The 16,672-nt window shown below is 53.2% G+C and overlaps 1 protein-coding gene across 1 annotated transcript; it reads right to left on the reverse strand.

Moving 5' to 3' along the window:
• Window positions 1-3,191: 3,191 nt before the first annotated feature.
• Window positions 3,192-4,104, reverse strand: LOC120671872 (monothiol glutaredoxin-S2-like). Its single transcript, XM_039952133.1, has one exon. It carries the CDS (start codon window positions 3,890-3,892, stop codon window positions 3,530-3,532), a length of 363 nt encoding a protein of 120 aa, XP_039808067.1. The 5' UTR covers window positions 3,893-4,104; the 3' UTR covers window positions 3,192-3,529.
• Window positions 4,105-16,672: the final 12,568 nt, after the last annotated feature.

Here is a 16,672-nt window from a genome sequence, read left to right on the forward strand (position 1 = left end):
TAAATTTGGTCAAAACTCAAAACTTGAAAGTGTTTAATTTGACTTATTATTGGGAAACAAAAGTTACATTTTTTTTGGACTCCCTCCGTACCTTGCCTTTTATTTTTGCACTACTGCGCTCGCATTGGGCTGCCAAAAGTAAAGAACAAACAGGTCACCATCATGCACTACCACCTGGGAGAGCGCCTGAAAAAAAAAATCTTTAGCTAGCTAGGGAATACCCAACGACCATACCGTCAAGAGAAGAATGATTTGTTTGTGTGTGTTCCGGGAAAAGAAAAAAGAAAAGATGATTTGTCTGTGTGTGCTTCGTGAAAAAGAAAAGAAACGATGAATCTTATCCCAGGCGACTTCTTTAATTTTGTCGCTGATATATAGGCACATGTCAGGGCGGGGCACGGTAACATTTTTGTATATTCTTGTTTATACGAGTTAGAAGCATGACGAAGCACCTTATCTTGAAATTGGCCATCAATGAATACATGGAAGGTTTACTCCATAGATTGACTATGTAAGGCCTGTGTTACTAGATTCACGATGAAAATGTACTTTGATCTAGCATGTTACCAATTCATACAAGTATTTTCTATCGGAGGGCGTTAGAGAAAAGCATGAAAAGGTGCTCATCATAGGCCCAAAGGACAGTTGAAACGTGGGCCCTGTTCAAAGCTGAAGAAAACATTCGATTTGGGCCGGTCTTATTTTCATTGGAAAAAATGTAGCACATGTGGCCTACGTAGTGGGTCCAATCACGCATCCGGGCCTTGATGCCCACCAAGAATCGAAGCCGAGTTCGTGTGATACTCTGGTCTCCCCAAACTACTGTGGGCTTCTGGGCCGGATTCAACTATGGACTTTGATCTAAAAAAAACTATGGACTGGGGGGAGTACAACAACTATTGCAACAAGTTGTAAGCCCACTGCGTTCCTCTCTCGACCTTTCCAGAGCGCCACAGTAAAGAGCGGCGACCGGAGGGCGATTCACGCTTTCTCCGTCGATTCTCCGGCGTCCTTGCCTCTGGCACCCTCGCTGGTGTCGGAGAAGGAGGACGTTCGGCTGAATCGGTAGCAGCTTTGAGTCCCTGTGTATATAGCTACATATACACTAGGGTTAGGGTTTCAGTGGAGCCTGCTATGGCTGTCGCTGCTTTTGTGCTCCTAAGTGCCGTCGGAGGTGGCTGGGGTGGTGGGTTTGGCCACGTCGTGGGCGAATCTGCAGCTCCTTCTTCCGGCGAAGCTCTGTGGAGAATAAAAGAAGAGCTCGGTTTATCTGGACCTCTGGTGAGTTTTCCGGATCCCGGTGGCTTCTTCCTCTGTCCCTCCCTCGGCTCCGTCGATGTCGGCGCTTGCTTTTCTGGCGGTGGCCTTTGGAGGTTTGGTTACCATCTTGGGAGATCGGGTCGGTGTGTAGATCCCTCTTTCTCGGGGTGGTGTTTAGATCCCACCTTCTCTGGTAGTTTGTATCCCCTTTTTGGGTGTTCTCTTCATCGGCGTGCTGGAGTTGGTGTTGTGTGTGGCGTCGGACTCCTTCTACACGGGCGAAGTGATGGCCATCGGCCATCTTGCTCGGCCTGCACTTTCAACGACTTCACGGCATGTCGGTTTCTCCGGCGCGCTTCTCCGGGGGCCATTTCAAAACTTTGAAGCTGCTTCGTTGGGTTGGTGGTTGGCTTCAGGGCATCTCCTTCGGCCGCCGGTGAGCAGAACAACTGGGCACTTCTTACAAGGGTTGGTCTGTAATTTTTCTTTCTTTGAAGGTTGTCTTTGTAAGATGTATGGTGCAAACTACCTTTAATGGAATATAAACCCGGTTCTCTCAAAAAAAAAGTTGTAAGCCCACTAGGAGAACTGATGAAGCCCAGCACGAGACCTTCGTCACCAGTTTGTGAAGGTTACGGAAAACATATTTGGTGGAAACCACAATTTTTATGAAAATCTGTCAGTCACTGCCATAAGCAAAACCAGCGCCTCTGGGGCTCATATCATACACGGCGGCTGCCACGTGTCCAGGTGAGCACGTGCGGCGCGGCATCACGGCCACGGCCGCGGCGCGCGGGTAAACAAACCAGTGGGCGTGGTGCCGTCGTTCTCCTCTCCTGAATCAGGAGGGCGTCTGAGCTCGGATCTCGCGCAGCTGAACCCGATCTGCGCTGCATGGCTACCCTGCCCGACGATTACACTAGTAGCCGCCGCTTCGTGCGCGCGCTCTACTTAATTAATTACGACTCCTCCTCAGCTGACAACTTGGGTATATAACTTGCCACCTCTGCAGTACGCTAGCTAGCTGCCAAATTAACGATCCGGGCCAGGAGAATAAGATATGCGCACACTGGAATACTCCTATAATTATATCGGAGCCGTGCTAGCTGCCAAACGAGTTGCACGCTAGCTTGCTGACGGGGGTGACGTGTCCGGCGATCGAGCCTCTCCTCTCCTCTCTTCATCACAAGCAAGCGGACAACCCAAGTATACGGAGATTTTAAAAAAATATACCGGTCCATTAATGGGCCTCTCCTTGGGCGGAGTACTTTGCACGCTGCCCCTTGGATCGCCGCCGCCTCCGGTGGTGGTGGCTCCGCTTCCGTGTGCACGGGTGAACAGTGTGGGATCGCGTGCGCTCGGCCTCGCCCGCCTCGCATCGCCGGGAATTAAGCCGCGCGCCCATGCCATCGATCCCGTCGCGTCGTCGGCGTTGCCGCCGCCGCCTCCCTCGGCCACGCGTGCCCTGCTGCCTTCCGGCGCCGGCAACCGCAGGCCGTCTCGTGCTGCTCCGGATGCAACCGACGGTCCTGATCGGCCGAGGGAAAGGGCGTGAGAGCTGCATAACCGGCGAGATCTGTCGCAGCTGCGTACCGTCACTTCACTCGCTGAGACGATGATGAATAACGGTGGCCCGCGGTGACGTCGCCCTCCATTACACGCACCCGGGGCCGGGGGCCGATTTTTTTTTTTTAAAAAATGTTATCTTCCGGGCATAAGATAATCGGCCTCCGACTCGGATCATACGGCCCCGCCGCAATCATGTGCGCTACTTTAATCGCCAAGGTCTCCGACTCATTCACTCTGTTCGGCCGATCCAAGAGCCTCCAGCCTAATAGTATTTTTCTCTCACATCGCTTCAGCATCAACTTCTAGCCACCAGCCAGCCAACAATATTTTTCTTTTATACCACTCCAGTCACCAACTCCAACTCCAACAAAACGAACAGAGTAATTAACTTAACAGAGCAGGACAAAACAGAAGCTTGCTCGCTTGCTTGCTGCTGCAAAAGGAAAAGAGATCGAGGAAGAGGAAGCAGCGTTACTCCTAAGTAATCACATTTAGGTCCTGCCGTTTCTCACAAAAACCCCCGTAACACTGTTTGCCTTGCCAGCATCCCCCGCCCTTGGTGTACAACTACTACCGCTACAGCTTATTCGAGCGTGCTTTGCGTCCAGCACCCTGAAGCTTGTCCGAATCGGAGAGGCCTCGCGTATGTACACATCATCCATGGACGCTGCGCGAGTCCCGGCCGCCGACGAGGTGCTACCTACGCGCAGAGGGCGCCGACCTCCCTGAGCCGCGGCACGAGGCGGCCGCTGAGGTGGAGGTCCATGAGCCCCTCGAGCCCGCCGACGAGGGCGCCGCCCACGAAGAGCGCCGGGACGGCGCCGCGCCCGGCCTCGGCGGCCGCCGCGAGCTCGTCGGCCGCGCCGGCGTCCAGCTCGATGACGGTGGCGTGCGCGCCCACGGCGGCCAGCAGGCGCTTCATCACGTGCGCCATGTAGCAGCCGCGCCGCGCGAAGATCACCACGGGGCTCTCGCGGACCAGGCGCCCCACGCGCGCCGCGGGGGCCTCCTCCTCCCCCGCCGGGTCGATGGTCAGCCCCCGCCGGATGCCCACCGCCTGCATGCTGCCCGGCCGCGCCACCGATCGCTCGCCGGAGCTAGCTGCTGCGTGGATGGAATGGAGACGATCGATCGAGCTCGCCGGATCCTGCCTGGCGTGGAGGGAGCTGGGCTAAATTGCTAAAGCTACTGGCGAAAGAGAGAGCTAGGCTGGCCGGGGAGGCGCACCCATGGCCTCGCATATATAGCCGGGGCGGGCGGCACCTCACATGGCCATAGGGAGGGGGAGGTGACGTCAGCTGGGTGGTTAGGCTTTCTCCAACCATTCCCTCCATCCAACTCCCCCCAAACGTACTATTTACTATATTTTACTACCTCCCTCTAAAAGATTCCCCCCTATAACTCCTTCTCTCCAACCATTCCCTCCATATCTATTCCCCCTATATACTATCACTCATTAACTAACTATTTAATTAATGTTTTTGAATTTAAAAAAAATCATACAGTATTTGTACTGCCATAATACACATTATCATCGTGTTACGGGGCTCAAACAAAATTAATATCACGAAGAAATGGTGTGATTAGAGATATAGGGGGAGTAATCTCTCTCCCCCTACGTATGGGGAGCGGAGAGTTGTGGGGGGAGCCAGGCTCGCTCCCCCCCCCCAAGCCCCCTGTATAGGGTGGGGCCGTTATCCGGGGCGCCGTTGGAGCACGCCTTACGGGTACGGGGAGCCGTGGGGCAGGAGGTTGCGTCACGTGGCTGGACCGGAAGGGAGGCCATTAAATCCAGCGTTGCCGCGCCACATTAAACACCCACCAGAGAGGAAATTAAATAAAATCATCAAAAGAGGAAACAAAAAAGGAAATAGGATTTTTTTTCTTCATCTTTATTTGGCCCAGTTCTTGGTGCGTGCGTTCAACCTGGGCCAGTCGTCGAGGAGGGGAGAACGAATCTGCGTGCGCGCGTCAAGAGGAAGCTCCGCTCGGAGGTGCCGCCACCGAGATTCGATTGTACTGCCGCGATTGTTCTTGCCTGGCTTCGTGCTCGTGCAGTAGAGGGAGCAGCAGCTGATCATTGACCTCAAGCTCAACTGCTCAAGGAAGAGGGTGTGCTTCCGATCGAGACGGGCATGGCGTACCAACTGGGCTTCGTCAAACAAGAAACGTACTAGTACTAGCAGTAGACCACTAGACCCGTAGCAGTAGAACCTACTCCTACTCCCTCTGTTCTAAATTAAAGAATCTTGGAGAGTCAAAATTTTCTAAGTTTGAAGTTTGACCGCCCATTAAAGATATCAAACAAAGGCAGGTTACAAAACTAACTTCAGAACCCTGTGCTACGAACTCTGACGAATTAAATGAGGCCTTTGATCGCGTGACTAAAGGTTACTCCAGACCGCGTTACTGTACCATCACTACAAACAATCATCGATTAATTACCGTCATTAGATTCGCTGCGAAAAGTTACACCCATCCATGAAGAGGTTTTGAAGATAAATTTCATTTAATACTTCATACGGAGCCTAGAACACGGATTCTAAAATCCGTGCCATGTTTCATTCCCGGAAGTTTTTTTCCTAAGAAGTTAATTTGCTCGTGCGCAGCCAGCACCTAGACGCGTTCTTAAGAACGTGTTCCGGTACATCTAAAATGCTTCGAACGAAAAGCAGCAAAAAGCCAGTCCATGAGCAATCTCAAAGTAGAATGCATCTGCAAGCACACATATACATGGTCACGGCTGACATAAACTGTTGCACCGTACTACTTGATCAGTCACCATCTTTCCCAGCGGCCACTAAAACAATAAGCACAGATAGACCAGTTTGCCATACTCCTGCTGCTGTCGCATATATGCATATTTTTTTAGAAAAAAGAATCACTCCCGCTTTATTTTAGGGAAACAAAGCAAATGTTTCAGGTTCCTACAAATGAAAGCAAGTAGGAGTTCACAAGCTCCACAAAGTTTTCACAGCTCTTAAGAAACTAAGCATCTAGCGAGACAACACCCGGCACGGAGGGAGCAACGTAGGGTAACTGATCAGTCATTACATTCCCATCTTCAGAGAACTCCTCCAGCGTTGCCTGCACGCTGGCATTGGTTCAGACCACCTGTCCATCTGATGCTACCAAATCTGATTGTGTCGCCGTCTGGGAGCTTAAGGGAATTGTCGTCACCTGCCCACCCCAGAAAAGGCGCAGGGGACTGTATAGTCTTGATGTGAGGTCTTCCATCACTTGGTCCAGGCCTTGCAAATCTGCATATATGCATACACCTTCATACATTTATGAATACAAAAAGTAAAGCTCTGCTCGTGAGGAGATGCTCCGTGTCATGCTTCCGCCAACCACGCGAGGTGGTGGTGGGAATGAAGTGGCCGGCGGCCTATGAGGTTACTGCAATTGCCTCCTGCACCGGCCGGCGGCGGCCGTCGATCGTCTGAGGTAATGCCCGTAGTTTTCTTATCCGAAAGAGGCCGGGCTTTTAGCGCTGATTTATTTTATTTGCCGCACTAGCTCGACACGAGCAGTTAGATAGATATATAGATATGTGGATTGATTGATTGGTTACGTTGATGGGCACCCCTGATGGCGGTGGTGCGCGCCGGTGTTTACATGTGCGCCGTCGCCATCGTCGCCGGCCGGCTCATGTTCGTTCCATGGCTCCCCCGCTCTCTCTCCTACATGCGCTGTGGTAGCTACAGCCATTGGTGGAGCGGAGTGGAGGCCGGGATCATGGATCCCTGGTCCCGAGAATCCATGTATATGGATGGTGAATCTCCCTGCCCGGAATAATCGAATCTCCTCCTATAATCCCTGGAACGTTACGATAGATCAGCAGGTCCACGTACAGGCAGGTCAACCGTCCCAGCGGCCCCCCGCCGCGGTTGTGGTTGGCAAAGGCGATGTGCGATTGCTATGCGTGCATATGTCTGATTGAAATGGATTTTATGGGCAGGTTTTGATGTGGAGTGTATTTGGATGGGCTAAAATCGGTTGAAATAAGTAACAAGGCGGGACGGAGCGGGATCTATGTAAATACAGGTTGGAGTGGATTGGAATGAATCCTTTGTGCAAAACAATATGCCTATATATAAATATGGATCTCGCGTTAAGACCCGGACCCTTAAATTAAAAACCATATGTTCACATCATAAAAAATTAATGAAATTAACTAAAATTTGTTGGCAATTGCACTTGCACCATGGCACCTAGGGCACTTGCACCACCAATCATAGTCTTCCTCTTGACGTACCGTTTGGCAATTGCAGCGTGTACGTACTCTATTGTATGTGTAGTGCGGCTAGCCAGCTCTCGGCAAGGCGGCACTGACCAGCTGCATCCATGCATGCATACAATCTTGTCACCAATAGCAGTGGTACTCAAGGAAACACATCTGCTCTCATTGCGTTCGGCAGGCTGGAGCTGGAAGCTGGAGCTGGAGTGCTGTGAGAAAAAAATACTATTACCTGGCTGGTGGCTGGAGGCTGGAGCTGGAGGGATGTGAGAGTACTTCACTGTAGCGTTGGAGGCCTCACCACCAGCCGAACGCAGAGAGCACAAGACATCAGCAGGTACGGTGGAAATACCTTCACTATACTGGTGACGCATCGATCGGTTATCCAATGATCTCGTGTTAGACGGCCGGCCGGTCGATTCATGCACGTTGCAAGTAGAAGTAGGAGTAGCAGACAATTAAGTAGGAGTAAGGATGGAAACGGATCGGATTCGCATGGAATCGAATTCGGATAGCACTTTTTATCACATTTTAAATCGAATACAGATACAGATTCGGATATTCTCGGATATGAATACAAAACGGATGCCTCGGATTCGGATTCGAATTCAGATATTGACTTGATATATGAGCTAACGTTTAGTTAATTTCTTTATTAGTAGTTCTAGATTATAAAATTATTTTACAGGTACAAAATAAAGTATAATAATATAACAAAGATATCTAGTTAAAAAAAATTTATTTATCGTTAATAAATAAATACATAAAAATAAAATTAGAACTAAAATATATTGCAATAAACATATAAATAATTTTATTATATATAAATAAAAAATATAGAAGTAATTTTGAGATAAAATAAGAATATTTAAAGTAAATTTAATCTTTTTTGTTATATATTTATTATAAAATTAATAATATGGGTGGTAAGAAAAAGATATAATGTCTTAAATAGTTTCTGAATGAAAACGGGTACGGATAGTGTCGGATATTGTCGAATACGAATCTGGAATCGGATAGAGAAAATCAATGAAAATCGGATTCGGATGTATCCACTTTACTTCCACATTAAATTTGAATACGGATACGGATATCCATATTGATGTTTAAACGGATACGGATATCGGATAATTCGGATATCTGGTATCTGTTTCCTAGGAGCATCGTCCTGTAGCGCAATGGTACCGGCAAAAACCGTACACGTGTGGTGGTGTCGTGCGGGCCTCTCGATCGGCCTCTCCGATCCATCCAACCACTGGCTCCATCATCGTAGCCGCGTCGGCTAGCACCCGCCGTCGCAACCTGACGAAACGGACGTGTAGACTATCCGGATCCCTAAACATTATCATCATCATCCATATACAATGCATTCCTTGATAAGCGTGCTTCCAGAGCTTCTCTTGAATCGGGATGGACGATATTGGCTGCAAGTAGGAAGATGGCTGAGTGCGGGGACTCCCCCGGCGACTCTGTGGGCGGCGACCCCCGCCCCCGTACCCACCCCTCGCCAGACTATCCCCACCTCGCCACCTCCGCCCCTCCTCTCCTACCCACACCCTCTCACCTCTCGCCGTAGTTCACGCCCCTTGCTGCTACTGCACCCTTGCCCAATCGTCGACCTCGCATCCGAAGGAACCCTACTCCGACTCGCCCGCCCCCGGCTGCGGATGTGACGAACCTCCCCGCTCCCCTTACGGCCTCGACTGCGGGGCTCAGGGCGGCGCTCCCGCGACGTCGCAACGGCTCCCAATGACCAGGTGCGGCCTTTTCTAACCTGAATCTCCACAACTTCTTTGCCCTCTCGGTCCCGACCTGCGGAACCGCCTCTCCGGATCCGGCGGCGAGGCTCTGGCTTGTCCCTGCGCCGGATTCCCGTCCCTGCTCTGCCATTCAAGCACAGAACGCCATCAACTTCACCTTCTCCTTCCCCCCATTTCGATTCAAGGTGCAAGTTGTTCAACCGTCCCTGTTCTGTTCTTGGGCTTCCTCTGGGAATATTGCCCGTTTCATCGCTTCATGAGGGCGTTGCAAAGTTGGGGACCTCCACCTGCTCATCTTCTCCGCCAGCGATGCCTTTTCGGCGGCCGCCGCCACGTCTAGAGTCTCCCAGCCGGTGAGCCTCGCTGCCGCTGCCCTGGGATCCGGAATTCAAAATTCCGGCCTTTCCAGTTGGGCCGGGCCATGCCAGGCGTCTACTGGGCTGCTGCCTCGCTCCTCCACCCCTGAGCCTGCTCGCGCCCTGCCGCCGTCCTCCTCTCCCGTGTTGCCGTTGTCCCCGCCATTGAACTCACTTGTGTCAGAGTTCATTTCCTCTCCCACCGAACTGCCCGGTCCCCACACAATCCAATCTTTTGCTGCGTACGGGACTCCACGGACTTCCAGCAAGCTGCAGGCGCATTCATGCCCTCGCCTTACTGAGCCTTGTCGCGCGCCTGCGATCGAGACTCCATGAACTTTCAGCGAGCTGCAGGTGCATTCATGGACTCAGCTTGCTGCGTCCTGTCGCGCGCCGAACGGCGGTCTCCATCCCGCGCCGTGCGATAGTCTCAATCCCGCGCCGAACGTAGATCTGCCAGCTCAGGTGATCGCCGTTTCTGCGCTCCTGGATCTTGGCACTCCTCCATCACATCCCCCAACTGCACTCCTGGATCTCGGCACTCCTTCATCACATCCCCCAACTGCGCGGCCACCTATAAGTTCGCCCCCGCGGCCTAGTCCTCGTCGCAGCGAGTCCTTGCCTTCACTCCATAGCCACTGCTTCTGTTGCCTCACCGCCGACCACCACGTCGCCGCCTGCAGAGACCCGGTCCAGTGCCGGGCGTGCCTCCGCTTCGGCCACCGCAGCTCGGCGTGCTCCATGGCGCGCTCAAGCTTCCGCTTCGACCGGCCTCGGTCCCCGGTCCAGCCATGGTTGCCGTCCAACGAGGAGACGCCATCGCCACCCCGTTTTCTCCCGACTGGGAGATCCTCGTGGACGCTCCGCGCCGCGGCGCTCTGGCGGTCTCCCACCGTCGACCTCCGCCTCCACCCCGGCCGCGGACACTCTGTCACCCCTCCACCTACTGCCCGCCGCCGCTCTCCCTCCCCTCCAGCTCGGGAACGCTCTCCCGCCGTCCATTTCGATAGTGCCTCCTTTGCTCCTCCCCCTGCACACCCCCGCAATGCTGCCTGGTGGTTTGCCACTCCATTCATACCAGCTCGTGCTCCTTCCCCACCCACCCACAACTCTCCCACTGGATGTGGCTACGTTGAGGTCCACATGCCCTACGTGGACATGGCCCCCAGCCGTCGGCTTGCCTACGCCTTCGTTGAGCCACAGTGTGCTGACCCCGGTCTCTTCATCAGGCTTGCTCTGGAGCGCCGGGGCGGGGATCCTCCCATCCGCTTGGCCCCTTCCTCCCACGGGGCCATGATGGTGGTCTTCCGCCACCCATTCTTCAAGGAGGACACCATCAGCAGGGGTCCGATCAACCTAGGAGGTCGGACCCTGCGCCTCATTCGGCACGAGGAGGCGGATTTTCGCTTCTCCCCCCGCTACCACCGCATGGCCTAGCTCGCCGCCTCCAACTTCCCGCCCGAGCATTGGACGCGCGAGCGCATTACTCGCGTCTTCCAGGTGTACGGGTAGGTCTGCGTCGTGGATCCTGACTGCATCCGCAACGTGGACGGGGCGAATTCCGACAGCGTCGCCGACATCGCCGACTACTCCGTCGTGCGCGTGCTCGTCCTCCTCGACGATGAGCATGAGGTCCTCCCCCACTTGGTTGTCCGTAACCTGGGGGGTGACCTCGCCGGGATTCTTGTGTTCGGGTGGTGCGCTGCTGGGCCCACCTAGCCAACGAGCCGCTGCCCACTTCTCATGAGTTCTTTGATGACGGCGCCAGCGACGACAACCCCACCCCCACCCTCCGGCGGCGGGGTGGTCCTCACCTGGTTTCCACACTCCGGCACTGGCGGCTCCACGTCGTCGGCATGGTACCCTGGTGCGACTAGCACCCCCCGTGGCGGCGCAACATGTGCCGTTCCCTGGGAGCGGTGCTCTACCCTTCTGCTCCAGTCTGGTATTTTGTTTCAGGCGCTTCGATGGCCCTGGCGCGTGCTGCCTCGCTCATGGGCATGCCCCGCATTGTGATACAAGATCTGCCCACGCCAAGACGCCCACGGACTCCGGCCCCGGTGCCTCCTCCTCCTGAGATCACCAGTGCCTCAAATGACGTGCGGCCCAGACACTCGCCATCCTGCCTTCCTTCTCTCAGCGACCTTCTCGCTGAGGAGGAACACGAGGTGTCTCTCCATCGTCGTCGCGTTCGCCGCAAGCGCGCTTCCGACAGCGCCTCTAAGCTCCGCCGTAGTCGCCGCCTGGCTGCCAAGGAGGACCCCTACTACTCCGATGCCATCACCAAAGCTACCCGCGTCAAGTCGGCGCAGCTCAACCTCTCCGGGCCTCCGACCGCATGCATGCGGCCTTGGCTCAGTCGGGCATCCTGGAGTGTCCTCCACCAACGCGCATCCCCCCGGGCAAGCTGCGCTGCCTGTGCCGGATCTGCGGCCTTCAGGACCCCCCTGCTGAAGCGGGAATGGAGGCACCTCCGGTCGCCTGATGTTGCTCTTCACGTCGATGCTGTGCCCCTGGTTGGGGCTATCCAGGGACTGGTGGTGCTTGCGCTCCTCCCACCTAAGTTTTGCTGTTTTACTTACTTTGTGTTGTGTGCTCCCAGTACCGTGGTGTTTCTCCTGTTAGTTCTTCTACGTCCCTGCTCGGCTGTGTTAGCGAGCATTGTGTGTTGTTGGGGTCCCGGTTTAGAGGTGGCCGGTGTAACATGTACACTCTCGCGTTTGTCTCGTGCTATATGTTAAGTTCGTTCTGTTACCTGGTGCTCTCTCCCCCCTCATGTTGAACAAAACGCTGACCTTTTTCTCTTGGAACGTTCGGGGTCTTGGGCACACCAGTCGCTGCGATGATGTTCTCGCCGAGCTTACTAGCACACGGCCATCCTTTGTTGCCTTCCAAGAAACAAAGCTCTCCCAACTTACTGGTGTCAAACGCAACTCTTTCCTTCCTGTTCGGCTGGCCTCTTGTGCCACGGTCAATGCCGAGGGGGCCTCAGGGGGTATCTTGACTGCCTGGGACTCCACCGTATGCCGCCTTGATTCAACCCATGCTCGTACCTTCTCCTTAACCACCTGTTTCCACCTCGCTGCTGACAACACTCGTCTCACTGTCTCAAATGTTTATGCTCCCACAATCAGTGCGGACAGTCCGCATTTTTTTGCTGAGCTTTCTGAGATTAGCACCCATGCTCAAGGACCGTGGATCATCATGGGTGATTTCAACCTAGCTAGGTTCGCCAGTGACAAAAACACCACCACATTCAACGCTTTTGAAGCCGGGCATTTCAACGATCTGATCAACTCCCTTGCCCTTGTGGAAATTCCACTTGTTGATCGTGCCTACACCTGGAGCAACAAACGCTCTGTGCCCACACTCGTCCGGCTTGACCGATGTTTTGTCAACACCGATTGGGAGGCCATTTTCACAAGTACTTCCCTGGCATCCCTCACCCGTGTTGCTTCGGATCATGTCCCTCTGCTAACCACGGCTGCCACCACCATCCCGCGCGGGAGATGTTTCCAGTTTGAAAATGCGTGGCTGCACAACCGGGCCTTCAGAACCTATTTAGGCCACGAGCTCGCGCTCCCCGTCCCCGGCCCTATCGGACGTAGTTTCGTTCGTCGTCTGAAGCTTTGCCGGCGCGCCTGCCGCTCCTGGGCCAAGGCCGTCAAGCCCATTGACCAGCGCGCGCACGACACAAAAATCCTCATTCGTGCCATCGACCTCCTAGAGGAAGCCCGTCCTCTGCACCCTGAGGAAGCAGAGCTCCGCCGTCTTGCCGCCGATGGTCTCCAGGCTATCCATGCTGAGCGAGTTTCTTACTGGCGCCAACGTTTTAACGTTAAGGTGGCTCTGGACTGGGACGAGAACTCTAAGTTCTTCCATGTCGGGGCCTCCGGGCGGCGCCGAAAAAACGCGATCCCGCGCCTTGTGCATAACGGTGTCTCTATCTCCTCTCATGACGCCAAAAGCACCTTGCTCTTCAACTTTTACTCGAACCTGCTCGGAACCACACGGGACACCTCCTGGAGCTTCTCCCTTCCTGATCTGTACCCCGATCTTACGGTGCATGGCTTACCGCTGTCTGCCCCTTTCTCCTTGGACGAAATTGCAGCTGCACTTTTCGCCATGGATATGCACTCCAGCTCGGGTCCGGACGGTTTTGGCCCTTCCTTCTACAAGGCCTTCTGGCCGCTTGTTCGGGACGACTTGCTTTGGCTCTTCCATGATTTTCACGTAGGGACATTGGATCTAGACAGCCTGAATCGCGCCCCACTCTTTCTACTCCCGAAAAAGGATGGTGTCCGGACTGCCGACGCGTTTCGGCCCATCTTCCTCCAGAACTGCCCTATGAAGCTTTTCTCCAAGGTCATGGTGAACCGTCTCAAACCCGCCATCCCAATCCTCATTGACCCGGATCAAACTGGCTTCATTCATGGCCGTAGTATCGCTGAGAATTTTGTGTATGCTGCCGATTTACTTAGCTGCTGCCACAAAAGAGCCAAGCCGACTGTTGTCCTCAAGTTGGATTTCAAGAAGGCCTTCGACTCGGTCTCCTGGGACTCTCTGAATCGGATTCTCCTCGCCAGGGGGTTCAACGACCGTTGGTGTGGCTGGGTCACAAACATCCTCTCTACCGAGAAACCCTCCATTCTTCTGAATGGTGTTCAGAGACGTTGGATCACTTGCCGGCGTGGGCTGCGCCAAGGCGACCCACTCTCACCTTACTTGTTCATCATTGTCGCAGATGTCCTCCAGCGCCTGATTCTTCGTGCCTCACAATCCGGCCTGCTCTGCCACCCCGTGGACCCTTCTCTCCCCGCTCCGGTTCTCCAGTATGCAGACGATACACTTATCCTGACCAAGGGTGATGTGTCCTCTATGGTTGTCTTGCGTTCTCTGTTGGAAGAATTCTCCAACGCCACTGGCCTTGAAATCAATTATCACAAGTCCACCTTTGTTCCTCTCCATGTCAATCCCGACACCACCGCACTCATGGCTACCACGCTCGGGTGTTCCCCCTCTAGCTTCCCTCAAACTTACTTGGGGCTCCCGCTCTCCCCTTGGAAGCTTCGTGCTGCCGACTTCCAGCCTCTTGTTGACACCTTTGATCGGTACTTGACTGGGTGGAAAGCCAAGCTTCTCAGCTCTGGTGTCTGTGTGGTTCTGGTCAATCCCGTCCTCAGTAGCCTACCGATTTACCACATGTCCTCGATCCTTCTTCCAAAAGGCGTGCGCTGCTTGCTTGATGCAAAGCGCCGCGCTTTCCTCTGGACCGGCGACTCCCACTGCAATGGCTCGCAATGCCTTCTCTCTTGGGATCAAGTCTGTACTGCCAAGGAGCTTGGTGGCCTCGGTGTCAAAAACTTTGAGGATGCCCACCATTGCCTCCTCATGAAATTTCTCCACAAACTTCTCGGCCCGTCACTCCCACCATGGAAACGCTGGTTCCTTTCTCATTCTTGTGATCTGGTGAGCGACTCCTACCTTGGACGACTGGTCCGTTCCGAGCTCCCACGCTTCAGAAGCATCACTGTGGTCAAGGTTGGCGACGGTTCCCAGACCTCCTTCTGGCATGATTGCTGGCTGCTTGGTGGTACCCTGGCCTCGGCCTTCCCCACACTCTACTCTCACTGCATACGGCCTGGTGTCACTGTGGCATCTTTCTGCTCATATGCACAAGTGGCTTTGTTCCGGCCAAGGCTCTCTGCGGCTGCAACTGCAGAACTCCAAATTCTGCGGGATTGCCTTGCTCCATTTCATCTCCGAGACTTGCCTGACACACGGTTTCTGTCAAATACGCCACATGATGTCTTTACCTCACGCGGCGCTTATCAGGCTCTACACCCTGTGGCCTCCGGCTCCACGGATTTCATGTTCATTTTGAAAATGAAGCTCCCGAGCAAGGTTAAGGTTTTCGGCTAGTTGCTCTTCCTTGGCCGCCTAAACACTCGAGCACACCTTCTTCATAGAAAGCTGCGAGCCTGCGAGGAGTCAAACTGTGAACTGTGCCACACACAGCTGGAAACTGACGCTCACATTTTTGTTGAGTGCCCACGTGCGAGAGATATTTGGCTTCGTTTTGGACACCTGCCACTGCCTGGACAACACCGCACTCCATGGGCACTTGGCAGTGAACTCCCCCTCCCAGATCAGACCCGTCTCGACATCATGCTCCTCCTTTGGCACATATGGAAGGCTCGGAATGCCTTGATCTTCAACCGGGACAACCTCTCCACCGTGGATGTTCTCCGCTGTGTTCTTCATGACCTTGAGATCTGGCGCTGCAGATATGGTCGTCTCTCCCTCTACATTGACCTCTGGAAGGATTGGATCCGCACCAAACTATGATGTAATTTTCCTCCTGATAGCTCCCCCCCATGCTCCTTCCATCCCTCCTGTAACTCTTGACCTGGGATGCCAGGTTTAATTTTGTACTGAACCCTTATGTTATTCGATCAATACAAATCACGTAGGTGGGGCGCCTCGCTCCCCCAATATTGCTCGAAAAAAAGAGCTTCTCTTGAATCTAGCCATTTCTGTGGCCCCGACCGGCCGATGCTATACTGCAGCTTAATTGTGGTTGCCATTCGATGACCGCTAGCTTTGGCCTGATCGTCTGATGGATGGTGATGCGAATTCGGCACTGCTAAGGCCCCTGAAAAAGTTTCCATCGGACGCTGCGTCACAATATTGAGAATTCACTAAAGTAACATCTAACATCACCTCTTGCAACGTACGTAAAATTGACTGTATGACATTTGATTCTGAAATAATATTTACATTGTCTAGTGCAACATCAACTCCAAAAAATAAATGAGGATGAAACACAATTTCCCAAAACAGTCTTGTGACGTCCTTTTTTCCATATTATTTAAAATGCAGTGCTGGGGATTTTGCTACATCAAACAGACAAGTCGCATCTGGATGAACATTGGAAGGCGGTGGACGTTTGGGCAAAGATCTTCACCAAAGACAGCCGGCAGAGTTTCGTGGAGGATTTGCTTTAAGTTTTAGCTGTGCTGTAGTTTTTTTTGGGAGTTCTTGTTTCCTTTTGTTTTGTGAGGTTGCGTTCTCCTAGGGCTTGTTTGGATACAAGGGATAATCCTTAGTCCTCACCTTTTAGCTCCAAATTATCTCTCATGTATCCAAACATGTGGGATAATTTTGAGCTAAAGTGGATTATCCCTCCCAAAATCCTTAGTCCCTCCTAGAGGTGATATGGGGTTAATTTTGTATGGTTCCCACAAAAAGGTGAGTATGCACACACACCTAGACATGAGAATGGAAGTGAGAGGGTGGGGATTAGCTCATGGATCCAAATAACCCACCTTAAGCTAATCCTTAGTCTACCAATTCAAGGCAAAATATTATCTCTCAAAATTAGCCATAGACCAATGTTCCAAACAGGACCCTACTCTGTGTACATTAATCTGGTGTCCCTTGAGTTTGGTCTGTTGGTGGATATACTCTGTTATTTGCTTTCTACA

The sequence above is a fragment of the Panicum virgatum genome, chromosome 5N, assembly GCF_016808335.1.
Source record: "Panicum virgatum strain AP13 chromosome 5N, P.virgatum_v5, whole genome shotgun sequence".
Lineage (NCBI taxonomy): Eukaryota > Viridiplantae > Streptophyta > Magnoliopsida > Poales > Poaceae > Panicum > Panicum virgatum.

What these genes read in the sequence shown, in the direction of transcription:
- LOC120671872 (XM_039952133.1), bottom strand. Translation starts at nt 3,892, where the DNA reads ATGCAGGCGGTGGGCATCCGGCGGGGGCTGACCATCGACCCGGCGGGG.